Raw genomic sequence first — 21,350 nt, 5'->3', positions numbered from 1 at the left:
GAAATACAATATGTATAATTACAGTATAGGCTCGAATGCTGTTGTAAGAGAATTTTAAATGGAGCATTTATGCTGTAGCTGCACTTTTCAATCCATAATGCTGGATGTGTGCATGCCTGTAAAGCCCATAAAGCACTGGGCATCTGCTTTCTTTGACCTAGATTCCCAAATGGCATTCACTGGTGTAGCCCCACCAGCATTGGCAGAGACATGTGAATTTACTTCAGGATCTGGCCTTCTATTTCTGTGAAATGCTGGAGATTAAGAATGACATCTTCACATGCCAGGGAGAACGAATGTTGTTTGAGGAATATATATAGTGTGGTATATGTTTAGGAACCTGCTTTAAACTATGTTTAAGAACTTTAAACTATGTTAAGAAATTTCAATGGATGTGTCAAGAAAGTAGCCATGTGTTGTATTTCCCTTTCTCCATTCGTTCCAAATGTGCCAAGCCCTTGTTTGGTAACACATGCACAGAGGACAGATCAATACCAGAGCCAAGACCGTGGCAACACAAATGCTTAATGAATCATTTCCCTGCTAATCTTTCTTTGGTGTCGGGTTGGTTTGTGGCGTGAAAACACAGACAAGAGCCAAGAGCTGCTATAATTTACACCCTTTACCCAGCTTTCAAAGAAAGGCTGTGTCTCTACAGAGCAACACAACTTGCACACTGTTCTGTTTCCTCTCCACCCTCTCGGCTTGCTCTTTCCTATCCCTGTCTGTCACAATTATGACCAAATCACCCAATTTCTCAATTTCAGCTTCTGATGCTCACAGGGGTACCAAAGGCAAGACCTACTGAGAGTCAGAACTAGCAAAATCTAGGAAGAACAAGGAAGATCTATGCCTACTTGTAATCAAGCCTGTCCATGCCTCTCAGGAAAAGTAAGGTCTGATGTCCTCTGGGAAGCATTTGCAAGGCCTTTTCTCAACCTTCTCTCACCACAGACAGATGCCATCTGTCTTGCAGCTGGGAGTGAAAGGATTCTGAACTGCCAATTTCACAGCAGTAAGCAATGTGGTTGATCGAGGAGGCATGAGGGATTTCCTACAATAAAACTATGTAAAACAGTGCAAAGGCACATGCTGCAATAGCCCTGATGAGCTGAAATAGCAATATTGAGGGCTGACGGTCCAAGTCAGTGGGGATTTCACAGCTCAGTATAACTCCGGGATTTTACTCTTTTGGAGAACTGTTTCACTACTCTTATTTCCTGCGCCAGGAAGGAAGGATCTGTGTCGTACAGCACACAAATAGGCTGTGGAGGTCTAGAGTGTGCTATCAACTTTTTTCATATTAAGTACCCAATGTCACTGTAGAGCTCACGTATGCTAAACCCACCCATGAGTCCATCACAGGGTTTTCTAGTGCACTAAGAAGGTCTGTCTGCTCCATCAACATGCATCTTGCAGCATGAAACCCCGCCAATCAACAACACCTCTGCTAAGAAGCAATGCAAGAGTCTTCAGGTATATTATATTCCACCAAATTTCCACACCACTTCAGGACTTTCTGATTAGATTTACATAAAATGCATCCTTCCCACTTATTCCCTGTTATACACATTAGATAACTTCCAGCATGCTTGTGCCTGAGATTACCAGTGCTCGGACATGAGAGAGCATGCTGTGCCTGTAGCATGCAATCAAGGCAGTTTGTAAGAGCACCGAGATCCTGTCTCGGTCACCCTCGGTGGATTTTCACCACTGGTGTAATGATAATGAACAAGCTGTTTATCATAAGAGATCTAATGGGCAAATATCACATTTTTCAGTTTCAAATATAATCAAAGCAAGATGGAAAAATTAGGGTCTATGCAGACCAAGTTAGAGACATGCGATTCATAACAGCTGTGGAAAAGTCCTGGAGATAAAGTTGGAAGTTTGGAGCATTCGTAAAGGTGAATACGGTTGCAGTGGTTCATACCGTGGTTGATACATGCTTATCTAACCATGCCATGACCACAGACGGGTCCTGCACAAGACTGGTGGTCTTTTAAACTAATGCTTTTCATGCAGATACTTTCTGAAGTGCAAAAGAAGATTAAATACAAGATTATCTAATAGATAATTAGATGATAGATAATTAAGAATTAGCTACACATGTAGCTAAAAGGGATGAGTCAGAAAGTAGAAGGTACTCAGCAAGGGCACAACTATTTAATATATTATCTTAGTTGATCAGTGTGCCTGCGTGAGTCATTTGCTTGGAGGAGGAGGGTAATTTCATATTGGTTTTGTATTTTTAATGGGAATTTTTATGGACCTCATAGTTGTAATAATGAGACTAGCTGACAATTAGTAATGAAATTATCCTCACTACAGTAAAATATTTCACAGCAAGTAAAATATTATTCCTAATACAAAGGTAGAAGTGAAGCACATGAAATTAAACCCAAGATGTTCATAAATGTTTACAAAATAAGTAAGCATATATCCATAAAATTTGATAACTGTTTTCTCAGCTCAAAGACAAAACCAAAATTTGCAAAACATTTTCATACCAATAAAAATTATTTTTAGCTTATACATGTCAGATGTTTATTTAAACTCTTTGATGAAAAAGAAAATCTTTTCAACAGCCAAAATTAATCAGAAATTCCTATTATTATTTTTTTACATATTATCTTACTGAAATACATTTCCTAGTTAGTGTAGTTGATGCATATGAACAGACACGGATGTTCCTTTGAAAGAAAAAAACCCTGTAATTAACAGAGGAATTTTTTTTGGCAGGGTTAATGTTTTGACATCTTCCTTTTTTCTTTTTCTTTCTAAACACGTTTTCATTTAATGTATTTTATCAGAATGAAATGGTTTAATGAGCAGAGAATTACAGTTGATCCCAGCTGAACCAGACAGGTTCAGGTTTCGAGGTATGTAGCTCCCATCAAGCTGCATTCACCTTTGCTATGATTTAAACTTCACTCAGGTACAGCCTTGCTAAAAATACTGACAAGTAACTAATCAACTTCCATAAAATGGAATTTTTACCTTCACAATAGGAAGCAGGAGTAGGAGGGAAAGTGAAAGATTTGCCTATGCATTTCAAAGTAGTCTAACCTATAAAAAAGCAAACAGCAAGTGGTACTATGAAAATGTACTTCTGGTAGGGCTCTGGGGTTTTCAGCATTCAGATTTTTCATGCCATCCCTCCCTGTCCTTGGGGTTAACCAGAACCAAAGATAACATAATGGAGGGACTGGTTTCCATTAGCTACATCTACAAAATGTAAGCTAAAGCATGGCTCTCTGGACAAAGAAAAGCTCAGTGCCCAGGAACTAGTATTGGGTTTGAAAGCTTTATATAAAGTAGCAGAGAAAACTGACAGACTTCATTCTGTATAAATGGATCTGAACTGTAACTTCACAGTGCACTTCTAGCTCCAGCCTGTGAGCAGATGGACACAAAAATACTCAGTACCCAGTGAGCAAAAGCATGGGAAATCAGATCAAAACTGTTACCTAGATCTAGGAGACAGCAGAATGCTGCAGGGCAATCTGAAGATTATGTGGATGGAAATAGTCAGACAGTGCTGGTCTTTGAAGACGTTGATTTATCCTATCTGGACAATTAAAGAGAAAAGTCTAACAGGGGAAGCTGTAACTCTGTAACTCCTGCTAGGAATCACCCAAGCTTCACGTTCAGGGGCCAGCACATGGGCCAGATGCTGCAGATGAGCAGAAACTCAACCCAAGCCTGAAACATCAGGGGTCTCATGCTTAATGAAGTTGTCCTCTTTGTAGGATCTTCCCTGCTGTATGTCAGGTGAAAAGGAAAGCAGCCCTTTGTAAGTGATTTCTTTCTTTCCCACCCCATATTTTACTTAATTTTCAGTGTTTCCTTTAGCATCTGTATTTAAAAACTGCATGGGAATCTATTACTTAAAGTGTGGGAGCTCTGTTTCTATCAGCTAGGTTATCTTTCCAAGGTTACTTGTAGTTTAAGTGATGAATATAAATTCTTCTGCACCTATATAAAATTTATTATTTGTCACCTTCATTAATACTGGAGGTTTGCATTCTTGAGTCCTTCTGTTTCATCTCCAGACTGTAGGGGGAAAAAGTGCCACAGAGATTTCAGTCCTTATAAATCAAGAAATCGGTCATGGTAAGCTTGTGCCAAGTTGTCCTCTCACTGTCTAGTCACAGCTCAAAAGAAATCAGCAGGGAGTGGGCATGGGTTCATTTACAAGTACTCTGCATATTTTGCACAGGAATTCAGGAATTAATCTAAATGATTAATCTGATTTAGTAAGATATTTTTGACACATTGGGTTAATCTTTTCTTCAGACATTTCTTCAACTCCACAGGACAACACACTAATGGGTCACTCCATAGCCAGCTCTGCTGACCACACAAAGACTCCTTGGCTTCCCTCCCTGGTTTTCCAGGACAGGCATAAAAACATTTACCACCTGCTACTTTTTTATTGCTCATCCTAATTCCCTAATTGCACAAAAAAACGATGCCAACAACTGGTTTGCCCAATACTTGGTGAATTGGGAACAGGCACTTTCAGTCATTGCATGAGTAATTGCAAGCTTCACCTGAACTTTCAAAGGACTCAGCAAGCTCCTTTCTTCCTCCCAGACATGGGTTGTGCAGAAGAGTATCAGATAATCAGTGTGAAGCAGGTAATGAGGACAACTCATCTGAATCCAGGCACTGTTTCAAGATGACTAGGTGAACTCCTGAGAAGGGATGCCAATGGCACACTACTGTTGCTCAAAATAAGTTCTGGAATCTTATAACTTGCCATTTTCTTCGAAGGGAAGAGCTGAAAAAGTCTGCCAGGGACAGCTAACCTTTCTACTGCTCCAAAACCTGAAACCAGCACTACACAAGAGGAATAGCAGGGTGTATTTGTCTTTTGCTGACACTTTTCAACAGCAATAATGTATCAACCAAAAGTCTCTGTCAGCAGCCCCTTTTCCCTTCTTCTTTTCCTGTCATCCAATAATCATTACAGAAAACCACATGGGTAAACTTGATTTTGGAGATCATCCTTGTAAAGAAAGAAACTAGTAACATACAGAGGATGAGGGATCCATCTGCAGCAGCGGCAGGCAGCCAACCTCCTCCAGCCCCACCACGCATCTGTACCCCGGCTCTGAGATGCAAGGGATGGAATACAGCACCCCCTCCTCGCTGGGTGCCACCAAACCCAGCTTTCCACCTGCAGCCGTTTTCTGGATAAGAGCGTGGGCGAAGTGCCATCTTGGCAGCAATGCCAGCGTCTCTTGAGGGACTGGCTGGAAGGAGACGATTAGGCTGCCGTTCAGCTGCGGGAGGGAAAACTGGGACACATCGCTTTGGAAAAGAAGCGTTTCAGCAATGTGCAAAAGGCAACTTTTCCTGCACGAGGGATGAACAGCAGAGAGCCTGTGCTTCGAGCCAGGCCTCCCATGGCATGGACTTGGAGCTTGCACTGCGCCTACTACATCACTAGACCCGCTGCGAGATTACCACTATCATTATGTCTGTTTCTGCTTTCAGCTTACCCGAACCAGCTGCTGTGGGAAGGGTCCCCTGGAGTTCTCCGGCACATTGATGGGTGGGATGACCCAGTCTCGCTTCTGCCGCCGCAGGCCATTCGAGCTCTGATGCTGGCGCCAAGGGAGCAGAGTGTCACTTTGCTGCTGTGCTGGTTCTCCAGGCACAGTCTTCCTTCCTTTTGGCTGTTTGGAAAAAGACAGCAAGGCCAGTTAGTGTCTTCCTCGCTCCTTAAGACCTCGTATCCAACAGCGGTGCTTTCCTGCGCACAAATGGTCATGCGTAACTGTGAAAGTTATTGTTATTAACGTGATGTATTTCTGCATCACAAAGACAAAACATGCTCTACCGGCAACTCTGCTGCCACTTCATTTTCACAAATATATGGAGCTGTCACCCTCGAATCAAGATGCCTCCCAGAATATATTGTCTTCATCACACCAGCCTCAGGGAGATTTAGCAACACATTGGACTAAAGAGGTTTCCAAATTTCTATCAGAATGCAAAAAAAGAGAGAAAATTCCTTTACAGCCTATGTCATGGGTCCACTTTCATAGTACAGGGTTACGCAGCAACTTGGCGTTAGGAGGGATACAGTAACCCTGTTTGTGGTTCTGCAGGTGTGTCCTCCCAAACCACAACCAGAGAGTTAGCTCTATGGCTGCAAAGGTGAATCAATGCAATGTAGTGCTTCATGACAAATGACCTTGTAAGAGCTGGGTTTTGAACGCAAATCCCAACTACATATCTTCCCCACACAAGCTGGGAAGTAACATGTCTCATTCAGTAACAACTTGCATTAGTTGGGGCACCTTTGAGTCTCTCTGCATTAAGCTTTTTTTTAAACTACACATTCTGCCCATGGCATATTTCACTGTTGCACATTAAAATGTTTGTTGTGGGGCCATGGTTTGGACTTAAGGAGTCTGCTTCATTATTAGAAGACTTCAGCCTTACAGAATGATGAATCAATGAACTGTGGATTTGCAGAGGCTTTTCAGAGGTTAACCAGTCTTAATACTTAAATATTCTGCAGCTTCTAGGATTCCAGGCATTACTTCTGTTAAGTCTGCAGAAAAGCTAACTAACAAAGACAAGCTTTTTTCTGCCATATGGTGACCTGCACTCCCACCAGAAAATGTTTAAACTTTCATAAATCAGAAAGACTGCAAGTCCCATTCTCTTCATTTGAGGTAAGATCCAGTGGGAATAACTATCCTCTGAAATTTACAATTTTCAGCTATTTTTCTTGCCCCCCCTCAAAAAAAACCCCAACAACCCAAAAGCCAATGCCCCCAAAAAACCAGAACACAGTAGGAAAAACCATCAAAGTATTTTCTGAGGCTCCTGCAATTTTAAACAACAATCAATTTTTCTCTTACTTCAAATGTAGAAACTCAAACATCCTACACATATTTGCAAGCAGTTATCTGTACACACTGATTTCAGTGGGAATCATTACTGTTTGTGGTTTGATCCATCTATTAGCACATTTCAATTCTTGAACTGGAAGTGCAATGAAGTAGGCAGTTACCTCAAAACTATATAGTATATGAAAACTAAACAGTATATGGAACTGAGTGGTGGCCTCAAAGCTGCATGGACCTTCTGGATGCTGAGAAATAGGCATCGCAGCCAGGAGGCCATTCTCACAGCTTGATCATGACTCTGATCTTTGTTAGCTGTGGAGGGCAGACATCCACTGGCTGCAATCGCTGGAAGCATTTGTGCAAAAATGCAGCTATTTTTCTCCTGCAGACCTTAAAAGTGAGCCAGGTCCAGAGCTGAATTTCCACAGAACACACAAATACAGTCTTTCTCAGTCACACACAGAAGCACGTTTTTCAGACACTCTCGCCACCAAGTCGATTTCTGTTTTGTGCTTTGCTGTATAAACACCTTCAAGAGGCATTGTCACTAAGTCCCTGCAAGATCAGTACACCGCTGTTCAATATTTAGATGTTTTTCCTAAAACATGCTCACTTAAATGTCTAAAGAACAAAGAAACAGCATCATGATGTGGCAGTAGGAGATTTTCTGGGATATTCAGCATATTGGTAGGCACTGTTGACTTCATCCTTCCTATGGGATGCAATATGCTATATCCAATACAGTTTTAATCTAAAAAGTGTTCTATCACCAGAAAGATATCTTTTCTGAACACTGATGAAAACAATGTTATCTAAAGAAGAGACCCAGAAATTAATGTCAACATGGAACAGGAATACCAGACATGAACGACACAAAAAAGTGGATATCCCCCCTTTTTTTTCTTTTAATTGGCTTGTGATTCCCAAATGGGGATCCTTTGAGAGCAGGTATTTGGATCAGTTTGTACAATTTGGAAGTGAGCGTGGGGACAGATTATGAAAGGATGGTCAAATAATTTGTGCTCTGCTGAGTTTACACAGTGGAATGAGTCTGAACTAAAGACAGACTTGAGAATTAACACAAATCCCAAAGCTCCATGTATACTGAAATAATTAGTGTCAGCTCAGCAAGGCAGTACCAGCCTTTTTAGTCTTTCTGAAATACTTGCTGGCAGGTGACTAGACAGTGACTAGCTTGCTTGTCACTCTTGATGATGTTTTCCTACATTAGAATAAATCATCAACATGACTCTCTGAATTTGGTATGTAGAATTTCAAAAGCGTCTTGCAACAACAATTTTTTCTTTGAAACAACAGCTCTTTTTTATCTTCATTTGTTGACAATGCATTCTCATGACCTTAATTTCTCTGGTGTTGTTTAAATACGTTGTACATGTTTTCTGCTGTTTAAAAGCTGTGAGACAAATGCAGTAACAAAGTCTGGTGAGTATAAATGCCAGCACTATTCAGATCTCTGACTGAAACATCCAAGAACATCTCTGGAATAACAGCAACGACTGACCATGAGCCCCAGAAAACACTCCTGTACTTCTGACTTTGCAAGGATCTCAGGTTCAACTCAAAAGCAGAATGCGACACCAAATTAAATTAATTACAAAATACAGCTTCCAATTCTGTTTTTGCTGAGTAACAGTTTCCACTGAGAGAACAACTGCTCCTTCTTTCATGGCCTTACTGGCCATATGCTTTCCAGAATCTCAGACAGACATTTTCAAAAGATTAAATACTCCTCTGCCTTTTGTAGTGTCATTGGAACACAATCTGTCCAAAGCTCTTCTCACAGTCAAATCAAGCACTTCTAGTGCTACTGCTTTAGGGCAGCTTCGATCCATTTGCTTTTCTGAGGTGCTATCACCTCTTACATATGGTCAAAGGATGATGGGCATTTGCAGCAAAAGAGAACCCAGTCCATGAAGCACATGCCCAGTGTGTTAAATTACTTTCCATTATTAACAATGGAGATAGTAAAAAAATTAAACCCACTCTCTATTCTGAAAATTACACGGTGACATTTGTAATTCATTAGAAAAGGATCAAACACCAAACATGGAACATGTGAGCACGGTCTTTGGCAATTCACAGACAATTAAATGAGGATATAAAATATCAGGTAATTCAGTAATTATGCCTGTCTATTACTTTAGGACATTGATAAGCCAGAAAAGAAAACAAGAACAGATGAAAACCTTCAAGTTCAAGGAGAAAAAGTGATTACAAAGCATGTGATGAATTGAAACAACAGGAGAAAACATCATGCTGGGATGTAAATTTGTTATGAAAATTTGGATTCAGTATAATCTGATGCCTTAGCATTCACATTAGGGCAGAATATTTTATGGCTTAACATGCTAGTCGCATTATTTAAAGCCTACATTCTGGAAACTTGCCTTTGAGTTGTTCAGTGCCCCCTCCAATGGGCTTGTAAGCCCGTAACTGGGATGTATGTCTGCACAATGCCAATATGGGCAAATTATAATGAAGCCATTGGATCTTCTGCTAACAAAATGCTCCTTTCTCTGAAAAGCTCAACTACAATATTTGTACAATATCGGGCAGCTGTAGGACAGGGGAAGTCTCTCAGAAACCATCCTCCCCAAGTTCGATCAAGACTAATGAGCTGAGGATTAAAAGCAGTACAGTGGGGTAGAATCTACCCTACAATTGCCTTGCCACTCTTTCAGGTTTTCTGGGACTATCAAGTTAGAGTCAACTAAAAACCATACTAAAGTCAACCACAAACCTTTCACTGAGATGACAGGTCAAGCTTTCAGATAGCAATGCGAGGTTGAAGGAGGCACAGTCTCATCTGTAAGGATTATGTAAGGATCTGTAAGGACCCTTCTTTTTAAAGGTTGCTCCACAGAAGATGTAGGGCTTTCTCAAAGTCCATGTCAGTAACTTCAATAGCATCTTACAGGAGTAATTTCCAGTTCCTTTTCAGTCCAGCACTGCATTTAATCACGGTGAATACCACCTGCTGCATTTGGAAGGGGGCATGTAGCTAAACCCTTAGGGACTGTCAGACTTTAAAGCCAAACAGATTTAGGAAATCTTACTCCAAACTGGTGAGGTTGTATGGTTCTCCAGCTAACTCTATTTATGCCATGGCACTGAGACCTCAGGAAGATTCCTTGTCTGTATTTAGCACTAGCAATAAAAGTCAGAATAACCATCCAGCTAGCCAGTGCTAGTCCATGGCTTGTCAGCCTTTCATTTGTTGGGAGACTTGGACCAAACTCAATCCTTACGCACAGAAGAGGTCAAAAAATAATTTACTGAAAGAACTGGACACTTGGTACCCCTATAGCCCCTCAAGCCCTATCCTGCTCATGCAAGTCACTGAATTTTCACTAGTCCACAAATAAAACCAGTGAGTGTGAAGAAATACCAGCTTTCACCTTCCGCTACACTTAGCAGTAGCCAGTCTCGCCAGCTGGCACGTCTCCCTTCCCAGCCAACCTGCCTTTGATATCCGTCAGCCTCTGGCTACTGAGACATCTGGAAGTTATTATCCAGCAGAGCGTATCACAAAGCCATTTACATAATATAATATCATACTTTGTGTTCCTGCTTAGCTGAACATTTTGGATCACTCTAATGTTTGGGTAAATAAACCACCATTCTCTGCATATAAATAACAATGCATCTTAGGGTACATTTGTTGGAGATTATTAATTTTATAGGACTCAACCTGCAAAACAAAATGGTCTAGATTTAGTACTAAAATATATTATTCTTGCACTTGGAGTAAAAAGTACTTGCAACCTGACGAGAGGTAATAAGGCTTTTATTTCCAAAGTATCAAAATTATTTACGATTTAACCAGTGTCTTATTTATAAGCCCACCTTATTATTTTCAGTGTCTTCAACACCTCCCACTAGACATTTTTCAGAAAAGAAATAATACTTGGCTTGCTTTGTTTCTAGTGTCACACCTAAGGTTTAACTGAGCCAACTTGCTTTTAATATATTTTCATCAATACAAGAGGATACAAAGCCACCTTAGCCCATTGCTCTAACAATTTTCCCTTCATTTCCTATATCAATACCCATTTTGACAACTGGTACCATTTTCTACAAAGGAAAAAAAAAATCTATTTAAAAATATTTAATCTGAAACATTTTTGCTTGTTTCCATGGTAGCTGTGGAAAAGACAGGAGAAAATGGTATTTACCAAACAGAAAATAAGACAATGAAAATATAGCTTAGTTCTTTAACAAAAGGAACATGAGAACGCTGCAAAATAAACATTTGCATTAATTCTATTCTAAGGAGACAACTTTTTGCTGACATCAGGGATGGCAGCAGAAGACGAATGAGCCCTTTTTTCCCAAAATGCACTATTTCCCCAGTTTTTGATCTTTTAGCAGAAAGAGATATTTCATTTTGTGTTCTCATACAGTATAATGAAAGGGTTGGAGAACAAACAGCAAATGTATTTACGTTAGGGTAATTGATTCTTTTTTATTTAGGTCATTGCTGAATTTGACAACGTTGTAGACAGGAAGAAAGTAGTTTTAAGATCAGATTTTTTGTTTTAGACTTTCATTTATTACGCCATTCTATGTGAAGGTATTCTTTAGGAACTGCACAGGTAAGGAATCCATAACCTGTTTTTCTCCTTATCCACCTTCTAGAAATCTGTTATGACTAGCCGTATTAGCTCTATTTATTAATAGTTGTAAGCTGTAGTAAATTTAATCAAAGATAGCTTCATGTCATGTCCCATTACCATCATGGCATAAATTGCTGTTCATGAGTGATTTGTGTCAAAGTGCTCTGAAAACTCGTGTTTTAGCAGCAAGATGTTCCAATGTGCACAGTTCTTCAGCAGGGGCATTAAATTAATGTGTTTGCAGAGAAGCCACTAATTGACAATGAGGCGTGATTCTGGCAGTAGATTTCCACTTTAAAGATAATGAACAGTGTTCAGATACAGAGAAGAGCCCCCTCTGCTTCTAAAACTATACTAATAATTTCTCGTATAAACAGAATAGAGGGAACCAATCCTGACAGGATATTTCAAGTGCCAAAACAAGCTGTTTGATCATCACGACTTACAAAAGCAAACAGTGGAATCTCAGTGTTTGTGACCTTTATCAAATCTATCAAAACAGCCAGGAATGGTATGTTTGGTTAGGAACTCATTAAACAAAATTACCTCTCCATTTATAGAAACCATACAAGTACAGTATAAAACATTTTAATTAAATCAGCTAGTTAAGCAAAAATTCATTACTTTTTTTTTTTTTTTTATCAGCTAGCAGTGGGGCTGCATAGAGCAGTTCACATTAGAGTCAATTAGTAAGAAAAATTGTCAGATTTGGCAAGTGCACGAGCTTCCAGAACACATTAGCTGATGGGGAAGAAAAAGTTTGCCTAAAATCTCACAGAGTTACTGCCCCCAGAGGAGGAGAATGAGCCATGTAAAATGCGCACACATACATCAGCCATGCCAAAGGCCCCTTGCTCCCAAGGAGTCTGTGTCAAAGCCGAGCAACTGCCTTTATGTGCTCTCTTCCTTGAGAGCTGAAAAATGAGGCATGCATGCAAATCTGAGGTTGTTGGGTACTTGGCTGGCTTTGCAGGTTTCGGACAATTTTATCCAATACAACTAATACAATGTGATCAGTGTGACTGCGCTATAAGGATGCAAAGCAAGGAAAAAGCAGAAGAAGAATAACAGGTAAAACCAGGGGATTTTTAAATAGGGAGAACACAACACTCTGGCTTGTAGCACAGGCAGAAGAACATCCTTTCTTTACAAAAGATGCAGCAAGACCCTTAGTGGGCAACTGTAACTAAAGACTGGACTCCAGATTAAAGAGACGCCCTCTAAGGTTGCCATAGAAAACCATCATTAAAAAAAACCCAAATATAATTTATTCACTTTGATCAGAAAAACTAACAATGTTCGAGGCCCAAATAAGGACCTTGTAGCCAAAGACTGCAGCTTGCCTCTTGAGCCAGAACATGGCTTTTCAGGTGGCTGCTGACCATGTGACCCACTTCGACAGAAGAAACGGATTTCCCAGTGCAATTTAACTGAAATTCAGAAATCACCTGAACGCACCCACACCTTCTTCTTGCCTAAACGCTCAGTGAATTATCACTGTTTTAAGTTGAAATCTAGTCAGGAACCAGCACACCTCAATATGCTCTGCTTTAGTACCAGCAGAACAGCACACTCATGTTCATTACTGAGCAGACATGAAACGTGAAAGACGTCTCTAAGGCAAGGGAAGTTTCGGCTGGGGTGGAGAGGCAGAGTTGTGTTGAAACTCATTCTGTGGTATGCAGGCTGCAGGGATGATCAGAGGTCTCTCCTGGATCACGCACTGCTTTCAAGATTTCAAATGATGCTCTCCCTCTTCCATTCTGTGGAAGAATCACATACCAAAGCGGGTACATAAGAAATCCATCGGCCTTTGGTGGAATCTTTTATGGTTCCCACAGGTTTCAAGCACCTGTTATACCCTTCTTGTCATTGTCAGGCTCTGATTATCACAAGAGCTTTCAATGAAAAGAAGATGACATCATCCGCAAACCACAGCTCTTGATGCACTTTCTCATTTTAAGGCTTGAACATCTTATCCCAACCTGAAAAGTTCTGATGAAGCTGTTTGCTTGTATAGCTCCGAACATCAACTTGACCTTTTCACATTCCCTTTGTAAGATCTAATCTCACAGTGCTTCTTAGGTAGGATTGTTTAAGAAACATCTAAATTACTGTTGTACTCTACCTTCTAGTGTTTACAAGAAGACACTTCTATCGTCAAGTTAATGTCATTCTCATAATTGGAAGAAGAAACACAATGGCTTCAGAACTACAAGTACTTCTCAAGAGCATGGCTATTAAATTACAGAATACTACATAGTTATTACCTTTTCCAATATCTATAGGACAGCAATAAAGGTAATAGATCTTGTCATATACTATACAGTAAACCCCACTACCCCAGCTTGATATTACTTCTCGCATTCTGCATGTACCTTGTTGAGAAAAATGTGTGCAGTATCTGGGCTAGCAAGCTGAGCAATTCCTCCTGAAATAAAACTTCTGACAAGTAACGTGAAAAATTGTTCCAAAACACATTTCTTTTCCTTCTAGAACTCTGCCTACTACAACTGTTCTTCATCACAGAAAGGAGCGGGAGCAAATCCACCCCTTAACAAGCCTGTGAAAAATTCTAATCTAATTTTATTTTTCTAAAGCCATGAGGTTCAGAAGATGGATGAATTAAAATAATCATAATGAATCAAATGTAAAAATATTCCCTCTCTTCATAATGTTTGCAGGGAAAAAGATCATAAGAGATTTAAGAGATCACAAGCACCACTGCTACTTTAGCACAAAGCAAAGTAATTCATTCTAGTACTTCTCTCCCCAGTGCTTGTGTGCGAGTTTGCCCTTTCAAGTTATCCTTTGGTTATTTCAAGAGGCTCTTGAGAAACGGCTGTTCTTCTTTTAATTCCCCAATTCTAGAGTGCACCTAAGCAAACGTTTAAACCTGAACATGTGAACACATTCAATTTAACTCCATTTGCATGATGACAATTGGAGAGACGTCAATTTGATGGGTGGACCACTCAGTGGATAAAGAACTGGCTGGATGGCCGCACTCAAAGAGTTGTGGTCAATGGCTCGATGTCTGGCTGGAGACCGGTAACGAGTGGTGTCCCTCAGGGATGGGTGTTGGGACCGGTCTTGTTCAACATCTTTGTCGGTGACATGGACAGTGGGATTGAGTGCGCCCTTAGCAAGTTTGCCGATGACACCAAGCTGTGTGGTTCGGTTGATACGCCGGAGGGAAGGGATGCCATCCAGAGGGACCTCGACATGCTTGTGAGGTGGGCTGATGCCAACCTTATGAAGTTTAACCATGCCAAGTGCAAGGTCCTACACCTGGGTCGGAGCAATCCCAGGCACAGCTACAGGTTGGGCAGAGAAGAGATTCAGAGCAGCCCTGCAGAGAAGGACTTGGGGGTGTTGGTCGATATAAAAATGAACATGAGCCGGCTTCAGTGTGTGCTCGCAGCCCAGAAAGCAACCGTATCCTGGGCTGCATCAAAAGGAGCGTGACCAGCAGGTCGAAGGAGGTGATCCTGCCCCTCTACTCTGCTCTCGTGAGACCTCACTTGGAGCATTGTGTGCAGTTCTGGTGTCCTCAACATAAAAAGGACATGGAACTGTTGGAACAAGTCCAGAGGAGGGCCACGAGGATGATCAGGGGACTGGAGCACCTCCCATATGGAGACAGGCTGAGAAAGTTGGGGCTGTTCAGCCTGGAGAAGAGAAGGCTGTGTGGAGACCTCAGAGCAGCCTTCCAGTATCTGAAGGGGGCCTACAAGGATGCCGGGGATGGACTCTTCATCAGGGACTGTAGTGACAGGACAAGGGGTAACGGGTTCAAACTGAAACAGGGGAAGTTTAGATTGGATCTAAGGAAGAAATTCTTTACTGAGAGGGTGCTGAGGCACTGGGATGGGTTGCCCAGGGAGGTTGTGAATGCTCCATCCTTGGCGGTGTTCAAGGCCAGGCTGGATGAGGCCTTGGATGGCATGGTTTAGTGTGGGGTGTCCCTGCCCATGGCAGGGGGGTTGGAACTGGATGATCTTAAGGTCCTTTCCAACCCTAACTATTCTGTGATTCTATTTAAGCATGTGTTTAAATGTAGCACTGGATGGAGACAGTGTTTGAAATACCTGCTCTTCACTGGTGGCAATGACAGGCAGCTGAGGCCACCTGCCTCTGCCTGGCTCTCCTCACTCAAACCACGTCCAGCAAGCAAGGACCTGGCCTTCAGAGGCTGGGAGGAACCAAAGCCCTTCTTCACCTTGAGCTTCTAACTACCAAGCTGTCTCAGCTTGCTGGGCTACAGAAAAAGAGAGGTGGACACTCACAGCCCCTAATAAAAAGGTTTATTTTAACGGATGTGCCTGCATGAAGCAACTTTTTTCTTCGCTCAGACTCATGTTTAGACACAACTGTCAGTGGATAACCACAGTAGCGAAGGCTTCTCTAGGAAATTCAGTCCGAAATGTTTTTCGGAAGTGGCAGTCAGACTTCAGCAGTTAACAACAAAGAACGTGAAACCAGAGGTCAAAGGCTTTGATCTCGCAAGGGCAAGGCACACATCACAGGCAGGCAGTACGCAGCAGTCCAAGGGTTTTGTTTTATCAGAAAAAAAGCTTATTTCCACATAGGCAGTTCAATCCTCAGGACTTCCTTTTGTGTGAAGGAAGACAGATCCGGAGTGAATTTCACTTACAGATGATCTTTCTAGTACAGCTTTGAGCCTGACCCTTGGTAAGATGCTGACTATTAAAGAACTAAATGCAGCAAGTGCAGTGCTTGGAAACTTCCTACAGTGGGCTGATTTTCCAAGGCAATGAGCACCTGTATGTCAGATCTTATCTTGGCTTCACTGCAAGGCAATGTGATTCAACACACCTGAAAATCAGGCCAAGTATTGCATGTGTTTTCACAAACATCACTTTCATCTCATGCGATGATTAAATGCTAGATGCTCAAATTCACTTAAGCATGAGGTCAGACAAGTTCACCTGAAACATCTTCATTAGACTCCCACAATTAACATCAGCAGTCTCACTGGTAATTATATGATATTAATTTATTAGTCATCAGCTTTCTCATCTTTTCCACTGATCTGATTTGTTAAACCCCAAAACAATGTCTCACAAGCTACCTAAAGGAAACAGAAAGCTCTGTATCTACTCTCACTGACTGTGATCAGTCCAGGCCTTGTTTCACTGATGAGGATACAGAAATAAAACTGATGCTGGCTCCTGTTTTACTGGGCTTAGCTAGTGTCTTGAATTCCCCCCAGAGGTAGTCAAACAGGACAGCCCCAGAATACTGACCCAGTACTTATGTGTATAAATATGGGCAAAAAAAGGCAGGATGACAAAGCCAGTCTTAATTCTTCAGCTCCTCTCCAGGGATAACACAGGTTGATGGGGTGAACTTCATCCCCCTGATGACATATATGATATCTCATCCCAATGCAGGGGAAGGAAGGAAAGGGAACAAATGCAGCAGCTCTTTTTCCTATTTCTTCCAGGTGCACCCACTTGAGAGCATCAGGAGGATCAGGAGCCCTGGAAGCACAGCTCTCACTTTGGCTGTCATTTTCTTTCATCAATGGAAGGCTACATCTTCATTGCTCTCAGGCCTTGTGTGGAGAGAGCATCCTGGCTAGCACAATAATCGAGGTCATAAACAAGATCAGTGCTGAATAAGCCTTTCCTTGCCCAGAGACCTTTGTATTTGTGATCAGCAATAAAAGGCTGTACTGGAATTTTAAATCTCAGCCAGGTAAAATGTCAGAGATGATTATTTAAAGGCTTTAAATTAAAAAAAAAAAAACCCACTCTGGCTGTAAGAATCAGCTTTTTCACTTTCATATTGTATGGCTGTGGACTCATACCTGGGTTATGAAAGAAGCCCAAAATAAAATGAGATGTAATAAAACACAAGCTGAGCTTAAGCAAGGATTGATTTCTAACAGTAGTTCCGAGTGTTTTAAACAGTAACTGCATACCCACATATTTGCAAGATGTTAATTGCACAATTCCCAGTGATTTAACATCGCAAGAATTTACATACTTCCATGCTCAGGATTTCAGAAACTAAGACAATGAGAGACTTCAGTTGACATAAACATGATTCAAAGAAAACAATGTGGTTTTTTCTAAAATAAGTCACTGGCAGCCGATGACTGACATCCTACATGTGTTGAATATTCGCTGTATCTCCAAGCTCTTTTGCTGTGAACTCCTTTCTATGCTGTATTTCTATGATCCTGGTTTTAACTCACAAGACGGGAACTACAGAAAATAAATAAATAAGAAAACTTGTCAGATATGCCTTAACCTGCTTAGACACATACAAGCACTGAAAAATAAAGATCAATATGAAAGAGTGGGTCAGAACTTCAGATGGGAAGAGCCAACACAGGGAGTGGAGGACATTCATTAGTGAAGAGTGATGTGGAGGAGCTCAGACTACAGCACAAATGGCTATATACCTATCCATGTACTTAAGAAGACTTGAGTTTTTGCAACTAAGAGGCAGAGGACATTCTGAAGACCACAATCTTCATCAATGTCACTGTTCACAAACATAATCTTCATTTTTAGATTTTCGGTTGAATCAATGTCCAGTTGTTCAAAATAACAGCATGCACTCTTCGAAAAGAAGACATTGCACTGTTAATTCCAGATAAGTAAAGCCTGGCTTTACTTTGTTTTCATCTGGAACATTATCCCACTCAAGATTATCTTTCATAAATGCTGACACAAGCTACAGGGATTTTATGTTATTGCATAAAAAAACCTTTTTTCTTTTCTTTCTCTTCTTCTTTCCAAATTATACCCACAGGTTCAACTGATACTTTCAATTGCAACAACAGGCAGCCAGACAAGAACAGTACAAGAAACTTTATCTTAAGTACTTATTGTTATGCCAGAATATCACTCAGTTTCCTCTGGGGTAATTCAGCACTCCTGTGGGAAATATGTGACCTCATTTGCATTTTCTAATTGAATTGCTATCAGGTTTCCTGCAAGACTGAACAAAAAAAGTTCCCAGAGTTACTAACATCACTTGTATTAACCAGAAAAAATGTTTATGTTCAAGTGCTTGCTGGGGAGGAGGGAAAACGGTATGCTTCATGTATCATAAACTACATTCAAAGAATGTTTACCTTCTTTGCTATCATTTCCTCCTACTAGCATGCAACTTTAATGTAGTAGACTTCTTTCATTACAGAGGTTACCACTGAAAATGTGCAGGTTTGCCCAGGTTATACAGTCACCTAAAGCAATTAACACATCTATAAGGCCAACACTATGAAGGAGGGGAAGCTGTTGTCGTGCTGGGTCACTCACCATTAAAATGTCAGCTTGTGTGAGAGTAACAGCACAGTTGTGGGAGCTCATGTGCAGGTATCAACACCAAACCCTCTGATTTTGCAATGACAGAAATGACGATTATCCCCACAGGAACAACCCTGAACTCATCTGCCACCCTGAAAGCATGCTGGTCACCACCAAAGCTCTCCCAGCCCATTATGGACATTTCCAGTCTTACACAATGCGATGATAAAGGATCACAAATCCAGAGGCTCATGTATTGAGGGGTTTGTCCTCTGTGCCCTCCTGGGAAGTAGACCACTGACTCCACTTTGCAGGCAGGCTACAGGAGACTGGGTTTGCTCCCCCCACAATACACCAGGAATTTGCAGCAGAGCAGGGACCTCACTTCTGGTCCCCCAGGACCTCAGCCAGTATCCCAACAATGTTGACTGCTATAACATTTATTCTGCATTAACCTTCATAATAAACCAAATGTCTAATAACTGCTATTCCAGGAGAGCTAATAATTTTCTCATGAAGCCTTAATCCATGGATAATAACGAACTAGATTCTGATTTATCCTTTTAGAGGGGATTCAGAGGGGTAGCACACAGTGGGGCTGCTCTAGCTGAGGGCCATCAGTCATGGAGAAGCCTACAGGAACACAGGGGATGGCGAGCAAGGCAAAGAACTTGTTTGTGCTGCTGGTGCCAGCAGACAGGGATCGGCAGGTGCGCTAAGGCAAATTTCATGCCAATTATTTTTAACGGCTGGAAACTGTTGAGCATTTTCACAAAATCAGTCACAAATTTACAAAATGGAGATATGTGCCAAAACAGAGAGATGGTCTCTCTCCCTCTCCCACATCACCTCCGCCCTTCTCTCCCGTATTTGTCGTCTACACATCCTGAATATAACACAACACTCCAAAATGTGTTTTAAAAAAACTATGTATTGAGTCATATTACACTATACAAAACCAAAGGTGAAACCCGTTTCTAGTAAAAGCCATGACTATACTATATAAGGGTCATGGTCTGAAACATATTGAACTGGATATTGTTAGGTTCTAATGCTTTTTTTCAGCATAAACACTATTATTTTTTAAGGTAATCACATAACCATATTTATTTCTTTAGTAAACAAAGGATTATTTTGCTTGTGGAAAGCAGAAGCATTTAAATAAAACACAAGTCAGATGCCTGCCACAGGGACCCAAACCGAAACTGCTTATGACCTTTTTCCATATTTTTCCAGCCTGAAACTATACACTAATAAGGCTTTTAGAAAGGAGGGATATGAATTTTAAAAAGCTTAGTTCTTCCTATTTTCAACAGAAGAAGAGTTCAGCTTACATTAACGTTAGATCAATTCCCAACCAAATATTTTACTGAAATAGAATAATGTGCTTATTCGGTTTTCTTTTTGCTACACTGAGGAGGAATTTAAAGCAGTAGATAAGAGATCTTACTTGGTTCCTGCAATATTTAACTACTTTTAGAAGAAAGCAGTATTTCTTTGGTTAGTAAATGGTAAATTCAGTTGACATAACATACACGGCTTAATTATATCTTGCAAAAGCCAGAGCCTTACTTAAGAGCAGCAGAAGTGTGTTTGTATAACTCTAAGCCATTCAAAACCTCAGAGATCAGCCCACTGGGCTACTGGTAGATTTAAGTTTCTCTAAGTCTTTTCCTTCTTGTCTCACATGTGGCAAAATTCCTCCCAAATGGCATAGACACACATGGCCGCATTGTGATAATACGGCACAGAAAGTCTCTCCCTCTTTCCCCATCCTTTCCTGCCTGCCCTCTCCACCCAAGCACCGCAGAAAAGCAGAAAGGAGAATCGAGTCTTATTATTTTGACACCTACTGTGGCTTACTTAATCCCAACTACAGTCATGGCCAAGTGACCTTGCCTGCCCCTGAACTAGCCCTGACTGTTAGCCAGGACACACACCTTCATTCTTGCTTTGCAGGTCTGCAAGATCCAGCAATAAATCAGGCTCTTCAAAACCAATTTCCTGCCAAATCCTGCTTAAATGTAACTGCCCAACCATCACAGAACTGGTCTTTTTCTGAGTAAGCACCAGACAATGTAACTGCGTTTACTCAGTGTAGTACAGAATCTTCAGCCCAGACTAACACTGAAAAGGAAGGAGGAGAAAATGAAAAGGTGAACTGCTGCTGCCAAAGATGATATGGAAGAGGTGGGACAGAGAGAGCTACTCAAGGAGCAGACCAGAAGAAATGTGTCTTCCAGGAGCGCTACCCAATTACAATGGCACGTGCAGCCCACTACTGTACTTAACTCAAGCAATACTGCTCTCAGATTGCCAGGCGGGGGCAGATCTTTCCTGCTCTTCAGCTACATATATGAAACTAAGAATAAAAGACAGCACCTATAATCCTGTATCTGAAATCTGTAATCCTGTATCTGAAATAAGGGTCCTGGCTTTTCACTCATCAGCTGTGGGAAAGGGAAGATGCTGGCATTGAATGGAGCGAATGTTTGGCACTGCGGTGCCGTGTTCTGCTTCGCTGCCTGGCTGGCTTGTGCTCCATGTTGAGCATA

At 41.2% G+C, this 21,350-nt stretch overlaps 1 protein-coding gene across 1 annotated transcript in view; it reads right to left on the bottom strand.

The window, feature by feature from the left end:
* LOC308226345 (cadherin-4) overlaps positions 1-21,350 on the bottom strand; it is a gene marked incomplete at its 5' end in the record, with an annotated part of 462,244 nt that overhangs the window by 156,276 nt on the left and 284,618 nt on the right. Inside the window, one exon of the mRNA XM_080628000.1 lies at positions 5,511-5,687. Within this exon, the coding sequence (XP_080484126.1) occupies positions 5,511-5,687 (177 nt within the window). The remainder of the gene's footprint in view (positions 1-5,510; positions 5,688-21,350) is intronic.

The sequence above is a fragment of the Psittacula echo genome, assembly GCF_963264785.1.
Source record: "Psittacula echo genome assembly, chromosome: 12".
NCBI classification, from domain to species: Eukaryota; Metazoa; Chordata; class Aves; order Psittaciformes; family Psittacidae; genus Psittacula; species Psittacula echo.
Note: the sequence above shows the minus strand (reverse complement) of the source record. Positions and strands in the feature narration are given on the sequence as shown.